This window comes from Sminthopsis crassicaudata, chromosome 6, assembly GCF_048593235.1.
Source record: "Sminthopsis crassicaudata isolate SCR6 chromosome 6, ASM4859323v1, whole genome shotgun sequence".
NCBI lineage: Eukaryota > Metazoa > Chordata > Mammalia > Dasyuromorphia > Dasyuridae > Sminthopsis > Sminthopsis crassicaudata.
Genome location: NC_133622.1, coordinates 249,838,487 through 249,864,610, shown reverse-complemented (window position 1 = coordinate 249,864,610; position 26,124 = coordinate 249,838,487). Strand labels below are relative to the sequence as shown.

General features: G+C 49.1%; 1 protein-coding gene across 1 annotated transcript; it reads right to left on the bottom strand.

The window, feature by feature from the left end:
• Window positions 1–8: 8 nt before the first annotated feature.
• Window positions 9–24,340, bottom strand: CCDC88B (coiled-coil domain containing 88B). The gene is made up of 27 exons (XM_074275623.1): window positions 24,229–24,340; window positions 23,894–24,033; window positions 23,633–23,744; window positions 23,346–23,415; window positions 23,207–23,265; window positions 22,954–23,037; window positions 22,080–22,223; window positions 21,685–21,830; window positions 21,426–21,507; window positions 21,107–21,265; window positions 20,446–20,592; window positions 20,172–20,283; window positions 18,839–18,975; window positions 17,601–18,734; window positions 14,516–14,643; window positions 13,989–14,100; window positions 12,426–12,557; window positions 12,208–12,348; window positions 7,736–7,992; window positions 6,561–6,704; window positions 6,175–6,361; window positions 5,943–6,088; window positions 5,515–5,613; window positions 5,202–5,368; window positions 886–1,086; window positions 658–714; window positions 9–512 (listed from the first exon to the last, which is right to left on the bottom strand). The coding sequence occupies exons 1-27, from the start codon at window positions 24,286–24,288 to the stop codon at window positions 457–459; spliced, it is 4,413 nt and encodes a 1,470-aa protein (XP_074131724.1). The 5' UTR covers window positions 24,289–24,340; the 3' UTR covers window positions 9–456.
• Window positions 24,341–26,124: the final 1,784 nt, after the last annotated feature.

Sequence of the window (26,124 nt, the reverse complement as noted above, 5' to 3'; positions counted from 1 at the left end):
GGCAGAGCTCACTTCAATCACAGGCTTTATTCCTGTTTTGCTAAAGACAAAGCCAAGGTTTAAATAACAGAAAAGGGGGCTTGTCCAGAGCACGCGCTTCACACGCAAGGGCTGCATCCTGTAGAAGGGAACAGAGCCCAAAGCCAGGCAAGCTTCATCTTGGGACCCTCTCCTCAAAGGCGCCTCTTCTTCCCATGTTGCTCTTCTTCAAGGACTCCAGCCCCTCCTCCCCAGTGACTGGGGGGAGGGGGGCCCAAGGGTGCTCCTGAGGCCCAAGGCTACCCTTGCCCAAGCACTTAGGCTCAACAGCTTCTCCCCAAGCCCCTAGGCACCAGGACAAGCCAGTCAGAGACCATTCCCATCCCCAGCCATGCCATGAGCCCTGTGACCATGGGTGCTCTGGGATGTCACCCTATGTCGCCTCTCAGTCCAATGGGTTCCTGAGCTCATCACGGGTCACTGGCTGAGGGACGATTTAAGGGGAGTCTTCTTGGGCTCCTGCTCCAAAGGACCTACAGAGGGAGAGGACCCAGTGCTAGGGCAGAGCTGGGAGGCCCCATGTTCTCCAGATGCCCCTCTCACTTTTTTACCCAGCCCAGGCTCCCTCCTCCCCTCTGCCTCACAGGCACTCCTCCTCAGCTCCCGGGCCTGCCTCACCCTCTTGGTCAGCAGCAGGCTCTGGTCCCTCCAAGATGTCATCTGAACCATCCCATCCTAAAGGGGACAGGAAAGTGATTACAAGAAGGGGATTCCAGAGAACAGAGGGATGGAAGTGTAAAAACCAAAATGGGAAAAGGAGCCAGGGACAAGGAAGAGGGAAACTAGGGCCCACCAGGAGCTGGATGAAGAGCCAGTGTCTGCTGGGAAGGAATGTGGTCATCTCACCTTTGTTTCCAGAGCTGGGTGCCCCTAAAGGCCCAGGGCGACGCTGGCGGAAGCGCTGGCGGGGGGAATCCCCCGGGCTGAAGGATTCAGAGCCCCTCACCAAAGGGAGCCGGGAGCTCAGCCTCCTCCGTTGCCCACCCGACAAGGTCTCATCTCGAAGGCAGAGAGAGCTCTGGGCCCTGCGCATAGGCCCTGGGGAAGCTAGACCAGGAGAAGACAGCAATAAGGAGGAGGATCACAGGGGAGGCAGGGGCCGGGCAAAAGGAGAGAGAAAGAGATGGGTCAGGAGCCTGAGTACCTGCACCCAAAGGCTCTCCTTCCCCACTCAAAACAATTCCACTGAGCACTTGCAGGGAGTTCTTCCCTGTGAGGATGATGAGGATAAGGATGGGGATGATGATAACAAGAACTTCTAAGATTTATGGGGAATTGACACAAATTTTCAGGGTTTACTTGTAAAACTAAGCTTCTTGAGGATAAGGACTGTTTCAGAGTGCCTTGCACATATTAGGTATTTAATAAATATTCATGGAATTGAATCAAATAGATTAGCAGCTAAAGGATATGAACAATTTTCAAAAGAAGAAATATGATACATCAACAACCAAAAGAAAGACAGCTTCAAATCATAAATAATAAGAGGACAAATTAAATCATCAAAAGGCAATGAATGGCTGAACAAAATATGTTATGTGAAGTAGTATTGCTCTAGAAAGGCATATAAAGAAATAGAAAGGATTCAGAAAGACATAAGAAGACCAATGTTAACTGATACAAAGGGCAGAATCAAGATAGTGGAGAGAGAAAAAGCCTTTTTGTCTAGCTCACCCAGTCTCTTCTTCCACGCTGACCTAGAAAATGCATCAAACCAAAGTCTGACCAGGAAAGTCAAAGAGAAGTCATAATAAGTCAATTCAGGAAAGCTTAAGGAGACAAAGAAGGCTCCAGATACTGGGAACAGAGGCTGACCAGAAGCACTCATGGCAACAACAGTAGGAACATGGCAACAACAGTCCCAGTGCACAGGGACACAAAGAGGGTCAAGACAGGGTATGAGAATGGGACCGCAAGGCTGGAAAAGATTTCAACCCCAAATTTTAAAAAAATGATTGTTAAATTTTTTTACATGTAATTGGGAAATATTTGGTGAAATAAAGATTTTTTTAAAAAAAGAGATTTCAGGGGATTCCTGAATCAGCCATCTGGAAGCTGTCACCCATAATCTAATTCTGGATCATAGATTCAGGGCAGAGTAGTGGTCCCCATCACAAGGAAACAGGAGCTCTCACCATGTACTAAGTTCTAGAACCATAGCTCTGAGCACAAAAACAGAGGAAAGACAGTTCTATCTTTAGCCCAGCACAAAAGGCCACAATGGAATAAACCAAGTCAGGAAACCAAGACCAAAGGAAATCCAGTGGTTCAGTCATCTGAACCTACAGAACAGTGACTAAATCCAGTAGCAGTCTACTTAGCCACACACAAGCCAACAGGCCCAAATCTGGGTCAGAAATCTGCCTAGCTCAGAGCAGAAGGATAACAAACAGCTCTCTTCCTGAATCACACACTGAAAACTTGCAGGCTCCCAGGCTGAGCTATGAAAGCAGCAGAAGGACATAAAAGAACAGAAGCTCAAATCAACTTTCTCCTCCCTCAGAAATGTACAAAGCCCAGCACATTTAGAGTCCAAAATGAAGAAATAGACTGGAAGGATGAGCAAACAAAAAAAGGACTTGGCCATAAAGAGTTATTTTGGTGATAAGAAAACTCAGTATACAAGTACAAGAGAATGCTTTAAAAGCATCTATTAGCAAAGCCTGAAAGAAAAATGCAGCCTGAACAAAAGTCCAACAAGAATCCCTAGAACAGTTAAAGCAAGAGATTTTTGGTTTTGTTTTTAAACCTAAAAACCAAATAAGACCTATAAGAAAAAAAAAAAAGATAAGATATTTAACAGCTTGGGAATGATTTTAAAATCTCATTGAATAAAATGACTTCTTAAAAATTAGAATTGCCAAGTGGAAGCTGATGACTCCATGAGACATCAAAAAACAATAAAATAAAGTTTAAAAGACTAGAAAAATAGAAAAAATGAGAAATATTCTATAGGAAAACTGATCTGGAAAACAGATTGAGGCGAGATAATTTAAGAATCACTGGATTATTGCCTTTTCAATGGAGAGGTATGGAAGGAGAGAGGAAGAGAATTTGGAACTCAAAATTTTAAAAATGACTATTAAAAATTGTTCTTACATGTAGCTGAGTGAAAATAAAATGCTAGATAAAAGGAGGGGAAAAAAAGAATGATTGGACTACCTGAAAGCTATGAACAACAAAAAGAGCTTAGACATGATATCTTTTTTTTTTTTTTTTTTTTTTTTTTGCTGAGGCAATTGGGGTTAAGCTAGGAAGTGTTAAGTGTCTGAGACAACATTTGAACTCAGGTCCTCCTGTCTTCAGGACTGGTGCACTACCCACTGCACCACCTAGCTGCCCCAACATAATATTTCAAGAAGTCATTAAAGAAATCTGTCCAGATATCTTAGAACTTAGGACACAGCAGAAACTAAAAGAATCTAGCAATCACCTCATTAAAGAAATCCCCAAATAAAAACTCTCAGGAATAGTATAGCCAAAATCCAGGACTCCCAACTCAAGGAAAAAGTACTGCTGGAAACCAGAAAGAAAGAATTCAAATAGCCCAGAGACACAGTCAGGATCACCCAAGTTTTAGCAGTCTATAAAGCTTAAAATATGATATTCCAGGAGGTAGCACATCAAGGCTTATAACTCACAATTAAACACATAAAAACAGAAATATTAAATGCATCTCTTCCCATCATAATATAATAAAAGTACATTCAATAAAGGGCCTTTGAAGCAATTATTAAAAATTAATTAGAAACAAAACTACTCAAGCCTAAAGAATAGGTGGGTCAAAGAACAAACCAGTGATACAATCAATAATTTCATTAAAGATAATGAATGAGATGCCGTAGCCAAATTTGTGGGATACACTAAAGTAGTACTTATGGGGAGATTTCTCTCTCTAAATCCTCACATCAATAAAAGACAGGAAAGGCAGAGGGAAGAAAGCCAAAGAGCAATACACTCAATGACCATGATAAAAATTGAACACAACACCAAAAGGCAAGAGAATTCTGACCAAATACGAGGGGCAAAGTTGGCTCTGGACAGCTGAGATCAGAACGCCCTTCCTTCTTTTTCTGTTAAAAACTGGGACGTTTGGAAAAGTGGAAAGCTGCACGTGTTCTTGGGCCTGGTAGTTTTGTTGAAAGCTAGCACCTACAGAGTACTTTACGGTCTGCAAAGAACTTCAATCCATTTTCTTGCTTTACCCCCCAAGAAATCTCTCACGCTTTATAGATGAAGAAAAAGGACCATAATCAACCAGTTATTCCCCATCAGGGATGGGATTCAAAACTGAACTCAGCCTCTCATCTGCCTACAGGACGGCGTGCACTCCCATCGTACAAGGGTTAGCCTGAGAGAAGAGCTGAGGAAAAGCGCCTTGGCAGAAATGCGGACTGGGGTGAAGACTACTGCGTACACTATCAAATACAGTTAAGGGTTGACTGGTTGCAATAGACTGGTTTTTTTTTTCTTCTTTTGTTCTACAGGGGAAGGAGGTAGATTGATATATTCAGAAATGACAGTGATATAAAAACAAAAGAAATAGTTAAAGAAAGATGAACAAGAAAGTGTGTACAATAACCTTTACCAGCCAGAAACAACTCCGGCTTCTCTGCGGGCCGGGCCCTGACTTCTGAGATCTCTCTGGAGGCTGTTGCCATCGCTATTGCTAACAGATTGGATTTCCGGCTGGCCTGGGAATGGGAAGGCCAAGGATCCCGGCACTTCTTTGACCCGGGACTCATTGCCCTAGGCAGGTTTCTGAACTTCTCGGCGCCCTAGCTCTGAAGCTGCTGAGGAAACAGTCCTGCATTGCCAGGGAAGCCCCTCACCAGCTGCCCCCAAAACGCCACAGATGCGAGAAGTGTCCCAAAGGTTATTATTTGGTAATAGGGATAAATGATTGGTGATTCACCAAATGGCAAGTCACTACCACTGTTGTTACCACGCCTGCCTTCGATGCCGGCTCAGATGGGTCTCTAAGTCTACCCCGGGCAGGGGAGTCACAGGTCCTGGAGGCCAGTTCCCTGCTATGAGCCTCTCAGTACTCGGAGACCCGGCGCTTCCAGAGAAGGAGGCCAAAACTGGAGGTAATGGGGGACGGAGCAGTGGTGAAGGTACAGACTGCACAGGATGAGCTCCTGCCCCAGTCCCAGACCCACCTGTTTCACTGGCTTCCCTGCCCTCCAGGGGCTCCACGTCCAGGGGGCCTCCCAAGCTCTCAGTGCTGCCGGCTCCCTCGGCCCCTGGCCGGGGTCCTCCGTGGAGACCCCCTTCCCTCCTGTGTCTCATCAGCTTTTTGACTTTGTCTGCCAGCCAGCTGCTTTTCCTTGGGGGGAAGAAGAAGGAACAGAGATGGGGTACAGGGAATAGGGAGTCAAGGGCCCAAGACTTTGTGCAGGGCACAAAGGGTATCCAGAGCAGGCCCTGGGGTCAGAAGAGGAGCAAAGGTTGAGGCCAGAGGAGAGGACTCACTTGGTCCGGGGCAGGGGTCCGGGCTCTAGCACTCGGTACTGGTCCATAATCTTTTCCACCAACTTCTGCTTTTCTCTTCTGAGAGCATTGAGCTGGTCCCTGCAAGGAGACCAGAATGGGGCCAGCTCAGAGATGATGGAAGGGTCACAGAATCACAGACCGACAGCTGGAAGGGACCCAGATCCTGCTTTTAGAAGGGGAAACTGAGGCCCAGAAAGTGAAGTAGCTTGCAGTTAGTTATGGCGGACTGTGCTCAAACACAGACAGTAAGGCTCTGGGGGGAGATTTGCACTCAGGGCTTTCTATCATTTAAGAGTTCCCCCACTGTTTTTAGAGGAATGGGGGGGTGAGATGAGAAATCCAGGGATCTGAGCAGGCAGGGGGCTGGGGAGAGCAGGGCAGGATGGCCAGCGGGGGGGGACCCTCACAGGTACTCGCGCTGCTCTCGGTGCAGGTGGTCCCGGCTCTCCAGGCTGCGCTCCATGAGGCCCCGGTTCTCCCGGCTCAGGGCCTGCACCTCGGCCAGCAGCTGCCGATTCTCCTCCTCCTGGGCGGCCCTCAGCTCGGTCAGCAGCTGCCCCCAGCCCAGCCCAGACAGCATGGTAAGGGCGCAGTCCAAGGCCATGCCCCCAGCCCGCCTTCCCCCTGCCCGAGCCCCACCTGGCACTGTGTGGTAAGCCGGCAGACACTGAGGTCCAGCCTCTGGTTGGCCTCCCGGAGGCTCTGGCTCTGGGCCTCCAGCTGTGCCCGCTCCAACTCCAGCCGTGCCAGCCGGCCCCGCAGCTCCCCCCGTTCGCCCTGGAGCTCCCCGCGCTCCCTGGAGGCCTCAGCCAAGGACACCTGGGCCCTATGAGGAGAAGGTGTGGGTGGGGAAGAGTGCTCCTCTTGTCCTCCCCCTCCCCCCATAGCAGCCCCAGCAAGGACAAGGAAAGCCTGGGCCCAGCATCTGCCAGGGGAGTGAGGGGCTCCAGAGAGGGAGCCAGGGAGGCTGGGAGCGGAGGATGGGGATGGAGGGAGGCCAGGTCAGGGGTCAACTGGGCCGGCACCTCTCATGCTCGCTCTGCAGCCGCCGGAGCTCCTCCTCCAGGCCCCGCTGGTGCAGCCTGTCCTGGGCCAGCCTCTCCCGCTCTTCCTGCAGAGCCACCGCCTGGGCCTCCACCTGCGCCCTCTGAGCCTGCAGCTGCTCGTGCCTGTGGGTTGGAGGGGTCAGGAAACAGGAGACAGATGTGTGAAGGGGGGATGCCTGAAGAGGGGGGCACAAACTGGGATCTGGGCTCAGAGCCCTCCCAGGGCCTCAGTTTCCCCATCTGCCTAAGCAAAGTAGACTAGAAGATAGCTGACATTCCCCAGAGAACATAAGCTCCTCAAGGGAAGGGACAGGGTGTTTGTCTGTTCTTTATATCCTTCCTGGGTGGCTAGAGTACACAGAGGGGCTGGAGCCAGGAGGACTCATCTCTCTGAACTCAAATCCTGCCTCAGACACTTCTTAGCTGTGTGACCCTGGACAAGTCCCTTCACCCTGCTTGCCTCAATGAGCCAGAGAAGGAAATGGCCAACCATTTCTCTATCTCTACTGAGAGAACCCCAAATGGGGTCACAAAGTCACACACAACTGAAACAACTGAACAACTGTTTACCTTTACTTTTGCACACAGTAAGCACATAATAAATGCTGGTTGGACCAGCTGGTACATTCAGTTCATGGAGATTTAATATTGGAAAGGACATTCACGGCTGTCTAGTTTGACTCGAGGCCCAGAGGGGGAATAGCTTACCCAGAGCTATTCCATGGTAACTGTCAGATGCCAACTGATTTTATTTCCCCCCTATAGGGCTCTCAGGTGGTCTCTAAGGGCCCTCCCACCTCTAACATTCTAAGACTTCAGGTCTGGGGGGAGCGGGGCAGAGAAAGAGCAGGGGTGGGAAGTGCCAGTAGAGGGAGAGGAAGGGGTAAGTGGGGGGGGTGGAAAGGGGCTAATGGGAGAAAGGAAAGGAGCTAGTAGGGGATGGGAAGGGATCTGTAGAGAGTTGGGAAGGGACTAGTAGGGGAATAAGAAGGGGCCAGTAGAGAGAAAGGAAGGGGTCAGTGAGGGAATAAGAAGGGACCAGTAGGGGGATGGGAAGGAGCTAATGGGAGCATGGGAAAATGGGAAAGGACCTGTAGAGAGAGATGGAAAGAAGCCAGTAGAAGTATGGGAAGGGGCAAATGGGCCAGGCTCACCTGCCCTGCAGCTCTTTGTGGGTCAGCTCCAACTCCCTCAAAGTGGCCTTCAGCTCCCGATGGCGGCCCAGGAGGCCCTCCAGCTCTGCCTCCTGCCGCTGCTGCAGTCGCCCCAAAGCCTCGTGGTCCCTTAGCAGCGCCTGATGCTGGACCCACTTCTCCTCCTGTTCCCGCCGAGCCCCTCGTATTTCCGCATCCAAAGCCCCCAGTCTCTCTCTTAACTCTTGGCTCTGTTGCTCCAGCACAGCTTTCTCTGCCTGAGGATGAGTTAGGAAGGATGGGAAGAGGAAGAAAAGGAATAAAAGAGGGAAAGGGTGAAGAGGAAGAGAAAAAATAGTAATCATCCCAAAGCACTGTAATGGTTAGGATTTCAGACAGGGAAACTGAGGCTGCAGCTGACCTGACTGACAAAGGGCATACAGGTAAGTGGGCTCATTGAGCTCAAGCTGGAAGGGGCACTACAAGCCTTCTGGCCCAAACCCTCATTTTTTGGAGAAAAAAAAAGTTCATTTAAGTGCCCCAGGTTACATGGTATTAATCGTGAGAGAAGAGACTGAACCCCAGTAGAGGTTAGGAAGCTCAGGCTGTGTTGGTCTGAAGAATGCAGTTAGCTCAACATAAAGAAGACAACAAATAGAATTAATCATTTTAATAATATACATTTTTAAATAATGTGATTATATCGAGAGATGGTGAAGAACCTTTTCAATAATATTTTAATGTTTTGACATTCATTTTTGTAAGATTTTGTGTTTCAAATTTTTCTCCCTTGCTCCCTTCCCTCTCTCCTCCCCAAAACAGCAAGCAGTCTGAGAAACATGGGCTATCCTTTTAAACAGATTCCATATTTGTCATGTTGTACAAGAAAAATTAAATCAAAAGGGGGGAAAAAACCATGAGAAAGAAAACAAAACGAAACAACAACAACAACAAAAAAAAAACAAACAAATCAACATGTTAAAAAAAAAAAAGTGAAAATATTATCATTTGGCTAAAAAGGCTTTTGACAAAATCCAACATTTATTTCTATTAAAAAACTGTATAAATCACAGAAATGAGTGGCCTTTTTTAAAATAGCGAGTAGTAATTATCTATATCCAAGAGCAAATGTTACATGTAAAGTTAGAGGACTTTCCCATAAGATCAAGGTAAATCAAGGACACCCTGCATCACCACTACTGCTAGAAAGGATAGATAGCTATGGCAAAAAGACAAGAAAAAGAAACTGAGGGAATAGGCATAGGGAAAGAAGAAACAAAATGATCATTTTGCAAGTCATACAATGGGATACTAAGAGAATTTTTGAGTGTCACCCAAAATTAATTTAAATAATAATTTCAGCAAAGTTGAAGGCTATAAGATAAATCCAAATAAATCATCAGTATTCTAATATATACAACCAACAAAACATAACAAGAAGAGCCAGGAAGAGAAATTCCACCCAAAATAAATACAGAAATTATAAAATACTTAGAATAGAAAGATTCTAAAAAGTCTTAGAATAGAATAAAGAATATACTTTTTCTAAGTATAAAATATTTAAAGTATGTTCTTTATTCTATTCTATAAAATATAAAGTACTTAGAATAGAAAGATTCAAAAAAATCTTACAATAGAATAAAGAATATGCTTTATTCTAAGTATAAAATACTTAGAATATTTCTAGCAGAAATAGAGACCGACAGGGATGGTGACACATATTTATAATCCCTGCTCCTGGGGAAATCAAGGTTTATAGATCACTCAAGCTCTGGAGTTCTAAGCTGCACTGGGCTAAGGCAAATGAGCTTCTCAAGTCTGGCACCAAAATGTTGAGTCACTGTTGGGGGAAGGGCATCAGGCTGCCTAAGGAGGGGTGAAACAGCCCAGTTGAAATCAGAGTAGGTCAAAGTCTCTGTGCCAATCAACAGTGGAATCAGGCCACTGTATTTCCAGCCTGGGCAAGATAAAGAGACCCGATCTCAAAACATAAAATAAAAAGGAGGAGGAAAGAAAAGAAGGAAGGAAGGAAGAAGTCTGGATAGAGAAACATGAATTGCTCATGAGTAGGAAGAGTCAACATAGTAAAAATGACATTATCTAAATTAATTAATTCAGTGCTGTTCCAAATCACATAAAAAATTAAAAAGAGGGGAAAAAAGTATTTGGAGAAACAAAAAGTCAAAAATCTCAAGAAAAAAGGTAGGAAGGAAGGGATTCTATCAGTGCAGGATCTCAAACACAGCACTATGGGAACATAAAGCAGTAGACATTAAAATGATTGGATACCGGTTAAAAAAAAAGGAAGCAGAACAGATTAAGTAGACCACATACAAAAGAAAACAAGCACAAAAGCATCATGTCATAAACTAAAGACCTCAGTTACTGGGGAAACTATCTTACAAAAATGGAAAGAGAGAGGACTATAGCAACTGAGTGTGGATCACAACATAACATGCTCACTCTTTTTGTTGTTGTTCGCTTGCATTTTGTTTTCTTACTCATTTACTTTCTTTTTTTGATCTGATTTCTCTCATGCAGCAAGAGAATTGTATAAAGCTGTTTGTATATATTAGATTTAACATATATTGAATTGTTTGCCATCTGGGGAGGGGGTGGGTAGGAGAAGAAGAAAATCTGAAACACAAGGCTATCCAAGGGTCAATGTTGTCAAATTATCCGTGTGTATGTTTTGAAAATAAAAAACTTTATTTAAAAAAAAAAGACACTGGCCACCACAATCCCATAATAATTAAAGTATTTCATCCACATTAAAAAAAAATGCTGGGAAAACTGGACAGCAGAAATTAGTTTTACCTCATACCATATGCCATATACCAAGATAAGCTCCAATTACCAAGATAAGCTCCAAATGAATACATGATTTAGACATTAAAAGTCACATTATAAACAAGGAAGAAACTACGTCTTGGACCCATGGAAAGGAAAAGACTTCCCTACCAAACAAACAGATGAAGATGAGAGCCCAAGATAAACTGGACAATTTGAATTATAGCAAATTTAATTTTTTTGCATAAACCTAATACAGTGATGATTAGAAGGAGGGAAAGTAATTAGGAAAAAATCACTGCTACAGGTTTCATTTCCAAGACATGAAAAGAACTGATTCAAATTTATAACACTAAGGGGCTTTCCTCAACAGGTAAGTGATCAAGAGATATGAGCGGGCAATTTCCTAGGGAAGAAATTCAAGCTATTAAGAACCATGTTCTACATCGCTAAGAATTAGAGAAATACAAATTAAATTTGAAGTTCCATCCCACCCCTATCAGATGAACCAACATAATTAAAGAGGAAAATGATAAATGTTGGAGGGGCTGAGGAAAAATAGGCATGTTAATGCCCCGTTGGTGGAGCTGTGAATTATTAGTCCAATCATTGTAGAAAGCAATTTGGAACTATGTCCAAAACAATTACCAAACTCTGCATGTCCTTGGAGCCAGCTAGCTCCTAGGCCTCTACTCCAAAGAAGTCAGAGTAACAGGGAAAGAATCTATATGTGCAAAAAAAAAAAAAGTTTACAGCAGTTTTTGTTTTTTGTTTTTGTTTTGTTTTGTTTTGTGGCCACCAAAAAAAGGATTTCCTCTTGGGGAATGGCTAAACAAATTATGGTGGATGTATGTAGTGGAATCCTATTGTGCTGTAAAAAAAAATAATAATAATGAGAGGTTTACAGAGAATTCTGGATAGTACAAACAGAAGCAGAGGAAAGAGCAGAGGCAGGAGGATACTTTATACAATGACAACATTACAGAAAAAAAAAAAAAGACTTTGAAAGACTTTAGAACTCTGATTGAGACAATGGTAAGGCATGAGGCCAAATGAAAGAAAATGTCAAAATTCTCCCCTCTTGAGAGGGGACAAATGCAGAAAGAGACATGGTTTCTGATGTGGCGAGTTCTATTTTTGGTGAGGTTTTTGCTTTATTTTTGAAAGGAAGGGAGGGAGGGAGGGAGGGAGGGAGAGAGAGAGACAGAGAGAGAGACAGAGAGAAGAAACAGAGACAGAGACAGAGAGAAGAAACAGACAGAGACAGAGACAGAGAGGACAGATTTGTTTTTTAAACACTTGTTACTTGAAAAATTAAAAAAAAAAAATGTTTTAAAAGAAGGGAGAAAAAAGTGTCCAGAGACTGTCAGATCAGGACAGAGGTCCACTGGGACCCACCTTTATTCCTAGATCTTATGCTTCCCTTGATGGAGAGAGAAAGGATGAGGGAGGGTGGAAAAGAGAAGAGCATAGCACAGAGAGGAGATGAGAAAGAAGAGAAGGTGAAGGCTGAAGACGATCATGGGGTCATAAGGATTCCAGCAATCATCTGGAAATGAAGGCTCATCAAAACATGTGCCAAAAATCACCTAGTGAGCAGAGCCCAGCCCTCCGACTGACTGTGGGGGGAGTGGGGAAGAGAGGAAGAAAGGGGACCGTCCCAGAGGGCAGAAGGGTCCTCCCTGGCTGGGCTGGGGACTCACCTGGAGATGGCTGCTGTGCTCCTGAGCCCGACTGCTCTGAAGCTGCAGCTCCTGGACCCGGCCCTGCAGAGTCCCCAGCTGGCCCTCCAGCTGCCTCAGCTGCCCCTGCAGAGCAGCCTTCTCAGCCGCCAGGGCTGCATTCTGTCCAGGGAGGAAAAGCAGGGTCAGCTCTCATCAACTCACCTGTCCCAGCACGGCCCTGCCAGGCCCCAACTCACACTGCGCTCCACCGTGATGAGCCGCCCACTCAGGGTCTCCTGGACCACCTCCGCTGCAGGGGGGGCCTCTGCTGCTCTCCCTGGCCCAGAGGGGTCCTCTGCCTTCAGCCTCAAGGAAGCCTGGTGCTGAATCTACAAGGAAAGCAGCCCATGGGGTCAGCACTGGAGGGAGGAGGGGGGGACCAAGGAGAGCAGCCCATGAGGTCAGCATTAGAAGAAAGGGGAGCAGCCTTCCAGAGACCAAGATCCCGAACCCCATTAGACAAGCCCCTGGGCTCAGGCTCCCATCATCTCCTGTTCTGTGGCAGTAGTCTCTCACTGAGCCACCCTACCTCCCAGGCCAGCTCTCCAATGCATCCTTCATTCTGTTGTCAAAGCGATCTACCTAAAACTCATGTCCCTTCTCAGCAATCCTGACAAGCCCTGTGATTCGGCCTTGAAAACTCCCTGCCACCTGCCCCCAGCTTTCTCCTGCCCACACTAGAATTAAGCTTCCTCCATACCCAGTCTTGTCCCATTGGCCTTCCCTGTCTCCCAAGCTCGGAGCGTTCTCTCCCCTAAACTCCCCCCACCCCAGCATGCTTAGGCCCTTCAAAGCTCTCTGGGCAACCCTTCCCCCTCAGCCCTGCCCCACCTCACTCCAAGTGCGTCCTCTCATCTGGTCTGTCCTATGTGCACACCCACATGCATCATGTACACAGAGGCAGTCACACAGACACGTATGGACAGTAAAATGCCAAGTTGAGGGCAGGACCTGATTCCGGCACCTAACACGGTGTCCAACGCGTAGAAACAATACGTGCTTATCAGTCAACCGATCGATGGGCTCGATGAGGAATCGTAATTAACCATTAAATGTCATTGGCCCTACAAAGAGGGCCGCCCACCAATGGATCAGGCCCCTCATCACTGGCAATGGGGTTTTCATGGCAAAAATTCTAGAGCCCTTCTCCAGCTCATTTTACAGATGTGGAAACTGAGGCAAGCAGAGTAAAGTGACTTGTCCAGGGTCATGCAGCTAGCAAGTGACTGAAGCTGAATTTGAACTCCAGACCTGGCATTGTATCCACTGAGCCACCTAGCTACCTAAGCTTTAAGCCTAGGAAAATGGAGGGATTCTGAGAAACATGAGATTTTTATGAACTGATTCAGAGAGAAGTAAGCAAAGCCAAAAGAATGAGTAACAACTTAAATGAAGAGATCACTAAAAATGGTACCCCGAGAAGCAGCTGAAAAACTGTTAGGGCCTAGAAAGCAGCCGGAAGCCTCTCTCGCCTCTGCAGAGAGTGGGGGCAAGAGGGGCTGGATGCTGAAGACTGTCAGACAAGCTCACCGTCTCAGTTGTCTTTGCTGAACTGTTTCTGTGACATGATCATGAAGGGGAAGGTGTTATGTCAAGAAATTGATGTAATATGTAAAGATATAAAAATAAATTTTAAAAATTAAATTAAAAAATGAAGGGCTAGACAGTGATAAGGAAGAAAATCAAAGGAGGAGAAGGGGAGGCTTTGGGGTGGAGGCTGCTTTTGCCATTCCCGTGAATGTGGAGTCACGGCTGCTCACCTGATCCTCCAGGCCTTGGATCCTAGCCTTTAGAGCCATCATTTCCTCATCCTTGGCAGCGAGGACAACGCGAGTCTCTTCTTCCAGACGCTTTTGCAGAGCTTGGTGTGCCCTGCCCGAGGGTGGGGGAGGAAGGACATCACACATCCCCCTCGTGCTCACTTCCAAACCTCGATTCCAGCTTTCTAAGGCTAAACCCTCTGCTATCTCCCTCCCAGCCTGAAGCCCCAAGTCCCGACTCAAGTGTTGCAGATCAAGAGGGACCAAACTTGGACAGGAATCCCCCTCAAACATTGTCACGGAGCAGCTGTGCAGCCTCTGCATGGACACCTCCAGGGATGGATGACTCGCTATCTCCAAAGCAGCCCATTCCACACTGGGACAGCTCAAGTGGTTTGTCCCATCATCAAGTTGAAATGTCCTTCCCTTGGCCACCCTTTCACCAGCACAGAGCTGATCTTCCCTCTTTCTGCCTCTCTCTTCCATCCTGTCTCCATTCTCTAGATCCCTCCTGGGCCCAGACCCACCTCTCCTGCTGCTTCTCCTGCTCCCTCAGCTGTTTGTCCCGATCCTGGGTCACCTGCTCTAGCTCCAAGCGCAGCTCTTCCAGCTGGCTCTTCAGCTGCTGACTCTCGACCGATCTCCCCTGGAGCTCCTATGTGATCAGAGACTAGGAGGTTAGGACCAGGAAGGGAAAGCTGGTCAAGCACCATTCCATTCAGTTTAGCTTAGGGGAAGGAGTCAAGGAGACCTTATTGGAAAAGAGAAGCCAGAGACCTGTAGAAGGAAAGCTGGGCTGAAGGACGGTGAAGGAACAGAGAGGGCTGGGAGCCAGGGCAAGCCTTGGACTGGATATTTCAAGATGCAGCTCACACCCTGTAGGACCTTTATCATCAAATCTCCAGGGAGCCTTTTAAATGAGAGACTGTGATGAACTGATTTCCTTCAAGGCCCATTCTGGCCCTGACATTCTATGACCTTCAGAGTCTGAGTTTCCTTATCTATAAAATGAAGCCAGAAGTCTCTGCCTTATACACCTCACTACCCTGAGGCCCACGCAAACTACCAGCACTTAGCACAGTGCCAGGCACGCAGTGAGCACTTAATGCATGTTTATCAATTAATTGACTGAATTAAAGAGGGAGGAATGGGGCCATGTTCTAGTATCAGTAGTAGTAGTAGTAGTAGTAGTAGTAGTAGTAGTAGTAGTAGTAGTAGAGTAGTAGTATTAATAGTATATATTATTGTTTCATTATTATGCAATAGTAAAATAACAGGACCTGGTGCCAGGTTCAAGTCCCGGCTCAGACACAATGAAATAGGCAGATCTCAGGCAAGCCCCAGGATCTCAGGGAATGGGGATGCTTTGGGGCAGCACCTCCCCTGACTACAACTCCTCTTTAGCAGTTCCATCCAGTAGCCAGCAAGCCTCTGCTTGCAACCCCTAGGAAGACAGCAACTACAGAATCCCTACAATCTGCAGACCTGAATTCAAATCCAGACTCTGCAACTTAGTAACTGAGTAAACCTGGGCAAATTGTTTCCCCAACACTACAGCTTTTTCTGCTTAGACTTAGAAGGCAAAAAGGAAAGGAAGATGACAAAGAAGCAAATTTCCCCTCTGTAGAGAAAACCTGAACAACATGAGCTATATATACAAAAGTGGATTGAGGAGGGAAGAAGAGATGATGGGAAGAGAAGGGGAGGAAGAGGAAGTGACAGAAAAGAAAAGGAAGAAGAAGGGACAGAACTGAGAGTCAGGAAGGGAAAGAGAAGGTCAAAGAAGGTCATTGAAACATTTCTTTTTTAAAATACAAAGAAAGAGAACTGAAGGAAGGCCAGAAGGAAGCACAGACTAGAAGGACAGCTTTGAAAGCTACAGGCTGAATGTGTTATATACTTAAAAAGAAAAGACAAGCTGGACATAAGAGATAGGGAGCTTTTTTTTCAGTCCTTTAGAAATGCTTGTTTCTTTTTAGTATGTTAAGTTCAGAATGAAAATATATTTTCTTTAAAAAGAACTAGTCTAATATTTGGTTTCACAGAGAAACGTCTCACTTTATAGAGAAGTGGGAGGGGGAAGGGGAAAGGAAATGGGGAGACTAATAGAAGGGAAAACAGAAGTAGTAGGAGAAAGGTACAAGGAAGGGGCACTGTAAAGGAGGAGGGCAGAAGCAAAATACTGGGGAGGAGGAAAGGGGAAAAGGAAAAAGAAAAGCATAACTTGGGGTAAATAAAAGGTCAGGAAATACAAAATTAGTTATTTTAACTATGAATGTGAATGGGATGAACTCTCCCATAAAACAGAATGGACAGCCGACTGGATAAAAAGCCAGAATCCTACATTATGTTGTTTACAAGAAACACATTTAAAGCAGAACAAAACATACAGAGTAAAAGTAAAGGGCTGGTACAGATCTATTATGCTTCAGGTGAAGTAAAAAAAAAAAAAAGCAGGGTTAGCCATCCTAATCTCAGATCAAACAAAAGCCAAAGTTGATCTAATTAAAAGAGATAAGGAAAGGAACTATATCTTGATAAAGGGTAGCTTAAATAATTAAGCAATATCAATGCTAAACATATATGCACCAAGTGGTATAGCATCCAAATTCCTAGAGAAGTTAAGAGAGCTCCAAGAAGAAATAGAAAGCAAAATTATACTAATGGGGGATCTCAACCTTGCTGTCTCAGAACTAGATAAATTGAAGCACAAAATAAATAAGAAAGAAGTTAAGGAGATAAATAAAATTTTAGAAAAGTTAGGTATGATAGATCTTTGGAGAAAATTGAATGGAGACAGAAAGGAGTTTACTTTTTCTCAGTGGTTTGTGGAACTTAAACAAAAATTGATCGTGTATTAGGGCATAAAAACCTCAGAATCAAATGCAGAAAGGCAGAGATAGTAAATGCATATTTTCAGACCATGACACAATAAAAATCACATGCAATAAATAGACTAAAAATTAATTGGAAACTAAATAATCTAACCCTAAAGAATGAAACAACAAATCATAGACACAATCAATAATTTCATCCAAAAGAATGGCAATAATGAAACGACATAACAAAATTTGTGGGATGCAGCCAAAGTGGTTATTAGAAATTTTCTATCTCTAGATGCTTACTTGAATAAAATAGAGAAAAAGAATACCAATGAATTGGGCTTACAACTAAAAAAGCTAGGGGAAAAAATAACTATTCTAGTCTCCTATTGTACAGATGGGGAAACAGAGGTCTGATGGGAAATGACCAAGGCCAACCAGTTGGTCAATGGCAGAGCTGATCATAGAGCCCAGGTCTGAATCCAACATTCTTGTATCTATACCACCTGGCACTGGTTGGTAAAGGAAGAGAGGAGACATGGCTAGTCTTGTGGAGCCCTCCTCCTTTACAGTGCCCCTTCCTTGTACCTTTCTCCTACTACTTCTGTTTTCCCTTCTATTAGTCTCCCCATTTCCTTTCCCCTTCCCCTTCCCACTTCTCTATAAAGTGAGATGTTTCTCTGTGAAACCAAATATTAGACTAGTTCTTTTCCCCAAGAAAAAGAAGAACAAGAGTGAGTGGGCATCCAGCAGCCTCAGATCAGAGGTGTGGCTGATGCGGTGCCATTACCTCTCTCGTTACCTCCATCACCTGCCGCTCCTTTTCAGCCTGATCCCGCAAGGCTCGTGCTTCACTCTCCAGATCCAGCAGCTTCTGCTCAGCAACCTCTGCCCGGGCCCGCAGCCTGGGTCCCTCCCGTTCCCATTGCCTTCGTTCCCGCCCGGCAGCTCCTAGAGCCTCTGCCAGAGCTTCTCGCTCCCGTCCAGCAGCCTCCAACTCTCGCCCAGCAGCCTCTAGGGCTTCCCGAAGCCCATCTCGTTCCTGAGCCTCAGCTTTAGCCTCAGAGTGTGCCTCTGCTTCAGCTCTCCTGGCCAGAGCCAGCTCCTCCCCAAGTCGGGCAGCCTCCTCTCCCCGAGCCTCCAGCCTCCTCCCCTGAGCCTCCAGCTCACCCCGAAGGGACTCCCGCTCCTGCTGAAGACTCTCTAGCTCCCTTTCCAGAGCCTCCAGTCTCTGTCCCTGGACTTCTTGCTCTTCTCTCAGAGCTTCATGTTTCCCCTTCAAGGCCTTCAGTCTCTGCTCCCCAGCCTCCACCTCTCCCTTCAAAGATTCCCGTTCCTTCTCCAAAGCCTCTGTAGCCCTCTTCAGAATCTCTATCTCTGCTTTCAGAGCCTGCTGTTCTCTTTCCCAGGCCTCAGCTTCCCCTACCTCTTGAAATGACTCTTTCTCATCCTGGAGCTCACACTCTAGTCTCTGGTCGTGGACCAAGGACTCATTTTCTCCATGTTCCTCATCTCCCTCCATCACCTCCAGCTTTTGACTGGGAGCCTGGCCCCCCGGCTCCCCCTCATGCCTTGGTTCCAAAGGTTTATGATCGGTCCTTGAGACCCTCCTTTTCAAGTCCCCGGAAGCAGCCTCCATTTCCCCTTCTAGCCTTTTCCCTTGCACAAGCTTCCCTTCCGGGTGTGGTGGGGTCAAGGCCAAAGGTTCCGGGTCCTGAGCTCCGACTGGCTTCTCTGCCTCCTCAGAAGCATTAGGCTGGGCCCCTGCTGAGTGTGAGGGTCCGGAGCACTGGACCACTGACCCTTCTGCAACCAGCAGAGATTTTTCATGGCCATGACCAATGCCTGAAGGCCCCAAGACCTGGCGGGTTTCCTCCCATCTGGCGATCTCCGATTCTTCATCTTCCACCTCAGTCAAGGGAGGCTGGAAAAGACACTCAGAAGTAGCAAGGCACCAGAGGGGAAGGGCAAAGTTCAGGAAACGGGGCCAAGGGGTTTGGGGAACTGGGCCGGGTATCGCTAATGTACCTGGCTCCATCTCCTTGCCTTCAGCTCCTGAAGCTGAGCTCGCAGGTCCCGGTTCTCCTGCTCCAAGCTCCGCAGGCACCCTGCCTCTACTGCTCTCACTTCATCCTGCAAGGAGGGCGCCCAGAAAGGCTGGGGCGCTACAAGAGGGAGAAGAAGGGGGCAACATCAGGACCTGCTGAGAGATGCGGAGCCCCACTCCCCAGAGGCAGCTTGCCTCCCTCTGCCCACAGCTCCAGCCCTCCCAGCCAAACGGGCACAGAGACGTTGGAGGTCGCTCAAGGAAGGCTGAGCCCTGCCCGGAACTCAATGTCTGCCCGTCTTTACGGCTTTGGCTAAAGCCCAGAAAAGGGAGGTGCGGATTTAGAGGCAGAGTCGGACTAGGAAAGGCACCAAAGTCCTGTTCTAGGCAAAAATGGAACCCATGACCTCCTATAACTTTAACCCAGTGCCCGACACTTAAATTAATAAGTTTTTGTTGACAGAGCAACAACAACTGTGCAGAAACAAATGAACTTGGCAACTAGTGAATCTGCAGCTTAGCAAGAATAATTAGTGAAAACAGAAAACAGGGGGCAGCTAGGGGGCGCAGTGGACAGAGCACCAGCCCTGAAGTCAGGAGGACCTGAGTTCAAATGTGACCTCAGACATTTAACACTTCCTGGCTGTGTGACCCTGGGCAAGTCACTTACCCCCAATTGTCTCAGCAAAAAAAAAAAAAAAAAAAAAAAAAAAAACAACAACAACAACAACAAAAACTCAGAAAATGAACATTGTTCATAATAGGCAACTGTGAAGCACTATGGTAACCCATGAGTCACTATAGTCACTGATCTCTCCTCCCACTGGACCGAAACTGTCCCAACTACTGCTGGTGTGATTTTTTTTTTCCACATCATAAGTCACAAAGTCGATTGGGGTTCTTGCTGCTTGCCCAGGAGCTCTGGCTGGGAGAGGCTCTTCTAGACCCCGGCTTCTGCAACTGCTTCCCTAACCCATAGGGGGTCCCAGACTGAATGTGAGGGTCGCAAAATCACGCTTTATTATCGGTAAATATTTGATGTGGATGCCCATTTCATATACCTACACACCCAGGGTCATGTAAAATTTTCTCAGGCAAAAAGGAGTATGAGTAGAAAAATTTAAGAAGCTAAGACCAAACCTTCCAATAGGGGAAACTGAGGCCAGGAGGGGGTAAGTGAGTTGCTCAGAGGTGTACAGGTAGAAGGAGATAGGGAAGCAAATGATCCTCTGATTCCAGATCCCCCTGGATCTTCCCACTAGGCTGAACAGCTGCTCCCCACCCACTCCTGGAGCCTCTGGAGACCCCTCTCACCATCCCCAGGAGAGCAGGGGCCGGGGGGCTGCAAGGTCCGACTCAGCTCCGCCTCCAGCTCCACATTCTCCTCCACCAGCTTGTCCAGCTGTTGTCGGGTGGATTCCAACTCCTGGGGATGCCCAAGAGAGAAAGAATTCCTTGCCTCCACACACATATGGCTCCCAGAAGGCCATTGGTGTCTGTCTGGGCCAAGGGTCAGGGGTCAAGGGTCACAGAGAAAGGAGCCACTCCATGGGGAAGCCACCTGGGGTCGGGGTCACCTTGCCCTCACCACTTGGGCCTCCCCAAGCCGGGCCCGCAGCAAGAGGTTCTCCCTCTGGGTCTCATGGAGACGAGAGCAGCGTTCCCGGGCGGCGTCCAGCTGCCCCTCCAGCAACGCCCGGGCAGCTTCCAGTGCTCCCGACAGGGCCCGCTCCTCCTGGGGAGGAAGAAGCGGATCGGGAAAGGGCCTGCTCCTGGAGATCAGCTACTATGAGCCCTTGACTGTGCAGAAGGGGAAACTGAGGCCCCGAGAGGAGAAGGCTTGTGCCAGGTTCTCAGCAGCAGAGTCAGATGACCACTCGCTCCTCTGGCTTCAGCTCTTGTGTTCTTTCCACCAGCCAGCACGGCCCACGGCAGATCCCCACACATAATAAAGGGGCTCCCACTTAGTAGTGGGGAACATGTGCAGACATCTGCCGTACATGACGTGATTGGGGTCTGCTCCTGAGGTCGCTCCCCCCCCCAGCTAGCATGAGCCAGGAGTGGGACCCACGGCTTTCTGGCCTACTCCCCCTGCTGCCCCTTAGCTGGAATGGGACACCTGAGAAAGGCAGGCCAATTTGCTAAGTCAGCCACGTGCCCTCAAACAATTCACTTCTCTGGGCCTCAGTTTCCCCATCTGTCAAATGAAGGACTCCCCCTGGACTTAATGACCAGCCCCTCCCTCTCACCTCCAGCTGGCCCTTGTAAGCCTCGGCCGCGTGGAGCCTCTCCCGGCACCTCCGCAGCTCCTCCTGCAGCCGGGGCAGGCGCCCGGCCCGCTCCCGGAGCGTCTCTGCCTCCTCTCGGTACACAGTGGCTCTCCTGGCCTGGCCCGACAGCACCTGCGCCTGCAGAGCGAGGAGGAGCCTGGGCCCGGGGCAGCGCAGGGAGCCTGGAAGTCCCGCAGGGAAGCCAGGGGCAGGGATGGAGCGGGCTCGCAGGGAGAAGCAGAACAGGGTGACCCTGGGCAGGGTGATGCCTCAGAGGCAGCAGCAAGGGGGGCCCTACCTCCTGCCGCAGCCTCCGAATCTCAGCCTCCAGCCCCTGCACCTCTCCCTGGGAGTCCAACAACTCCTCAGCCTTCTCTTCCCTGGAGAAAGGGGGATGGAGGCTGTGAGGAGATACTATGGTCCTGGGAGACCCCTGAGAACTCAGCCCCAACCTCACTAACTCCACCCATCCCCCAGCTCGGACCCCTCCCCTTCAGCCACCCCCACCCCCCACCAGCTCCAGCTCCTCTCCCTCGTGCTCCCACATGGTCACTCACAGCTCCTGCCTCAGCCTCCTGAGCTGGGCCTTGGCATCTGCCAGCTGCAGAGTCAGGTGGTGGTGGGGCCCCTCGTGAGGGCCCCTCTGGGGGGTCTCTGGCTGCAGGGAGAGCAGCTCTTGATCCTGGAGCGTCTCTGCCAGGCGCTGAGAGGGTGGAGGAGGCGCCCTGTGAGTCGGGAGTCCCCACGGGCTTCTTCCTCCCCGCAACCCCCAATCAGCGCAGACTGCTCCCCCTTCCCCCATCTCCCTCAGACCCAAGACCACTCCCTCTGCCCCCCAATGCCCCAAATAACTAGTTATGATGATTGCTGCAGCCCCTCCCTCAGTGGCCCCAGCGCCCCCCATTTGCCCACCCTTGCCCATGCCCGACCCATCCTGGCCTGTGCTTCGGACCTGGGCGGCCCGGTCCCGCTCCCTTGCCAGCTTCACCAAGGCCTCCACGTGGCTCCGGAGCAGCAGCTCAAGCTCCGGGCCCGCCAGCTCCCCCGGCTCGGGCCCTGCCAGGGCCAGTACCACGCCTGCGCCCGGCTGGCTCACCTGGGGACGGAGGAGAGCCAGCTTGGGGCTAGCCCAAGAACTCCCGCCCCTGCAGCTGGGGACAGGGAGCCCAGACTGTGCCCCCTCATGCCCCCTCCTCCAGGAAGCCCTCCCTGTTCTCCAGCCGAGATTCTTCTGTCTCCTCAGCATCCTGAGACAAGGCCTCAGAAGCCAGAAGGCTCAACCCCTCCCATACACATGAAGAAATGATTTAGAGCCTCCATTGTAGTGGGAGAAGGGCACTGAAGCGGCCTCTGACTACACGGAAATGGAGGCATGCAGAGGCTCAGTCACCCAAGACCACACGGGAACCAGCTGCCAAGCGAGGATTTGAACCCGGGCCCTCGGACCCCAAACCCTGCTCTCTTCCTATAGCCCCCTCAGACCTTAGGCCCAGGGACCCCCTCCCCCCTGTGGACATGCTAAGACTCCCCCCCCCAAGAGAATGGAAGCTCCTGGGAGACAACCCCTGGTTTGGGGCCTGGCACGTGGCATTTGGGAGACAGTGGGGGCGGGAGAGACACGAGCTCGTTGGGCAATAGTCAGAAAGCCTGAGTTCCAGGGTCTCTCTCCCCAGCTCCCTGCCCCGGGGCCTTCCCACCTCTGGGCCTCAGTATCCCCAAATAGAAAAGAAGGGGCAGGCAAGATGACTCTAGGCTCTGTCCAGCCTCGGATGCTGGGGGGAAGGGGGGGGTGGAGGAGCAGAGGGACAGGCCAGGAGCCGGCCTACCTCCTGGATGGCAGCTGCCAGCTCGCTCTGCACCGCCAGGCTGAGGCCTTGGATGTGCCGGATGAAGAGCTCCCGGTGCTCACACTGTGAGAAGAGGGGGAGGGATCCCGTGCGTGGGTCCTCAGCCAATCCGCCCTGCAGAGAGGCCCCCACTTCTCCCACTTCTTATCCCTTGGAGTCCCCCAGACTCCCCCATCCTCCCCTCCCCCAGTCCCTCACTTGGGTCCCCAGGCCCCCCACCTTCCTCTCTCACCTGCACAGACGCCCCTAGCATCAACTTTAGGATCCCCTCCAGCTCCTCTATGGCTTCCTCTGCAGGCACCCAGATAACAAGAAGTCAGCAGGGAGCATGGGGCAGGTGCTAGTGGGGAGGGGGCAGGGGGCAGCGGTACCTGAGAGCGGCTCCAAGCCCAGCATCTGGAGGTCTGGGGGCGGCGCCAGGATCAACAGCTGCAGTTCTTCCTGAGGGGAGAGAGGGTTAAAAGCGGCTCTGGATCCAGAGGGGATCCCCGGTACCCCCAGACCCGCCACCCGGTCGGGGGACAGGACCCAGGAAGGGCTGAGAGCGGCCTGAGCTCACCCGGCCAGGCCTGAAGCTCAGTCCCCCAACGCCTCATTGAGCCCTGTTTCCCTATGAAGGGGGTCAGGGGTGACCACTTCGCCTGCCCCCGCCTCTCACCTGGTAGAAATCTCTCAGCCGAGCCTGCAGGTGGCTCAGGCGCCTCACCCGGCGGGCCCCGGGGCCCCCCTGAAGTCCTCCCAGGTGGAGACTCCCTCGGGAGCTGGGGGCTCTGTGGGGAGGGGGGCAGACATCACACAGAGGCAGGGACGGCCTATTTCCTGCTCCACCCGCCCTGGCCCTTTCCTCCCCATGGCCTCCAGATCTCCCCCCACATACAAGATCTGCCCCCAGGCTGGAGTTTCCCCCGCACCCCCTTACATGAGCCCCATGACCCGGTGCAGCAGAGCGCCGTCACTGAGCCTCAGGAACCGATCCTCGGGAGCCAGGGGCATTTCAACTTCCTCCTCCCCATCTTCCTCCTGCTGCCCCTCCCCAACCAGCCCTGCCAGGCCCTGCACCTGCGGGGGAGAAGATTGGACTCAGTTGGACCCTCCTCCACCATCCCACAGCTGGCCAGCCTGACCAGTGCCATGAACTGCCTGGATCTCCCTTCTCCTGATGCCCTCACTTCCCTGGGACTTTCCTCCCTTACCTCGGCCCACATCCCCTCCAGCCTCCCCCCTCTTAGTCCTCTCCCCTCCCGTCTACCTCACCCAGGTGGCCAGGCTCCCACTCAGGAAGTCCCTGAGCCTGGGCCCCACGCCCCCAGCCATTCCTGGGGTCCCAGCCGGTCCGGGCCCTGCTACCGCTACACCTGCCCCTGAGGAGGAAGAGGAAGTCCCCAGGGGGGAAGGGGACACCCAGTCTGCCTGATTCAGGCAAGGCGGCTTCCTCCTTCCGGTGGTGAGACCAGGGCAGGCCACTCACCCCCCATCCCATCCCAGGCTTGGGGGGGGTTCTTGAGCCTACCATGTGCACCCCTCTCCCAAGCTCTTCTCCTCCTAATTCCTCACATCATGATAGAGTAGACCTCCCTCCATCTTCCCCCCCAAAAAAGTGAAGACATAGGAAACCATGAGCCCTTTTGTACTTGGCAAGAGACAGGACACCCCTGCCTCTCCTTCCACCCCACCTCAAATGCCCACTGTTCACTGGCTACAGAGCTGGGAGCTAGAGATCCTTCACTTCAAACCAAGGCCCAACAAGGAGGAATAATGAGCTCAAGGTCATAGAAGTGTCCTGTGACCAAGGAAGGATTCAAACCCAGGGCTTTTGAAATTCAATTAACAAATGTTAAGTTATATATCCCAAAGAAACCCCCAAAAAGGAAAAGGGGAAAAACCTATTTATACAAAAATATTTCCAACAGCTCTTTTTGTGATGGCAAAGAATTGGAAATGGAAGTGATATTCTTCACTTGGGGAATGACTGAACCAGATGTGGAATATGATTGCAAAGAAATACTACCGTGAGAAATGATGAACATTGGAATGCTCTCCGAAACACTTGGGAAGAGTTACACAAACCAAATGCAAAATGAAATGAACAGAAGCAAGACAACATTGTACACAGCATCAGCAACATTGTAACAATTATAATTGTATTATAACAACTGTGAATGACTCCGCTGTTCTCAGCACTACAATGATCCCATAGAACTTTGCAAGACTAACAGTGAAAAGTGTTATTCATACCCAGAGAAAGAAAAAATTTCTGGAGTCTGAATGCAGACTTTTTTTAAACTTTATTTTTCTTGGGTTTTTTGGGTTTTTTTTGTCTGCGGTTTCTTTCACAATATGACCAGTATGAGAACATGTTTTGCATGACTGCACATGTATAATCTATATTAAATTTCTGCTTTCTCAGTGATTGGGGAGGAAAGAGCGAGTAAGAGAGAATTTTGAAGAATTCAAAACTGTAATAAAAAAAAACAAATGTTAACCTTTGTTATTGGAAAAAATTTTTTTTTTTTAAATATTAAGTGTCATGTTTAACCGATATCAGATTTCTCTCTTTCTTGGGGATTTGGAAGAAAAAAGGAAAAGGAGAAAAAATTGGAATACAATGTTTCACAAAGGTAAATGTTGAAAATTACCTTTGCATGTATTTGGGGGAAAAAGAGATACTATTTTAAAAATATTAAGTGTCTACTATGTGTCAAACAGTCTGTTCCTGCTGCAATATGAAGTTGTCCCTGAATTCCAGGTGATTACAATGTGCTCCATTATGTTGAACAACTATTTTCTTTTTCTCTTGCCTTTTTTGCCTCTGAGAAAAAGAAAGGTACATCTACCCAGCTTAGCAAGGAACTAGATAAGGAACTGGAAGACCCAGGTTTAGATCCCAATCCCCTGCTCTGTCTCTTCCCTTCCCTGGGTCTCATTTTCCTTCTTGGTGAAATGGGAAGGATGGGTCTCAGTGCTCTGGAAGTCCCCTTCTAGCGCCATGATTCTGTGTCTCTCACCCAGAAGGTGAGGCCTTTGGCTTCCTGTGGGAGCTGGCCCAGGAAGGGCAATCTCTGATGCAGAAAGAGGCTGGGTGTTGTAATGAGCTCCCTGAGGAAGGGGGAGGTAGAAGGGGACTTCCCCAGAGGATGGAATGAGAGTTCC

Excerpts from the sequence above, each read along its gene's own strand:
- CCDC88B (XM_074275623.1), bottom strand. The coding sequence starts at position 24,288 with ATGGCTGGGGGCGTGGGGCCCAGGCTCAGGGACTTCCTGAGTGGGAGC. Across the intron at positions 18,976-20,171 it reads CCCCTGCTCTCCTGGGGATG|CGCCCCAGCCTTTCTGGGCG; the intron begins GTGAGAGGGGTC and ends TCCCTCTTGTAG. Across the intron at positions 513-657 it reads GCCTGCTGCTGACCAAGAGG|GTCCTTTGGAGCAGGAGCCC; the intron begins GTGAGGCAGGCC and ends CTCCCTCTGTAG.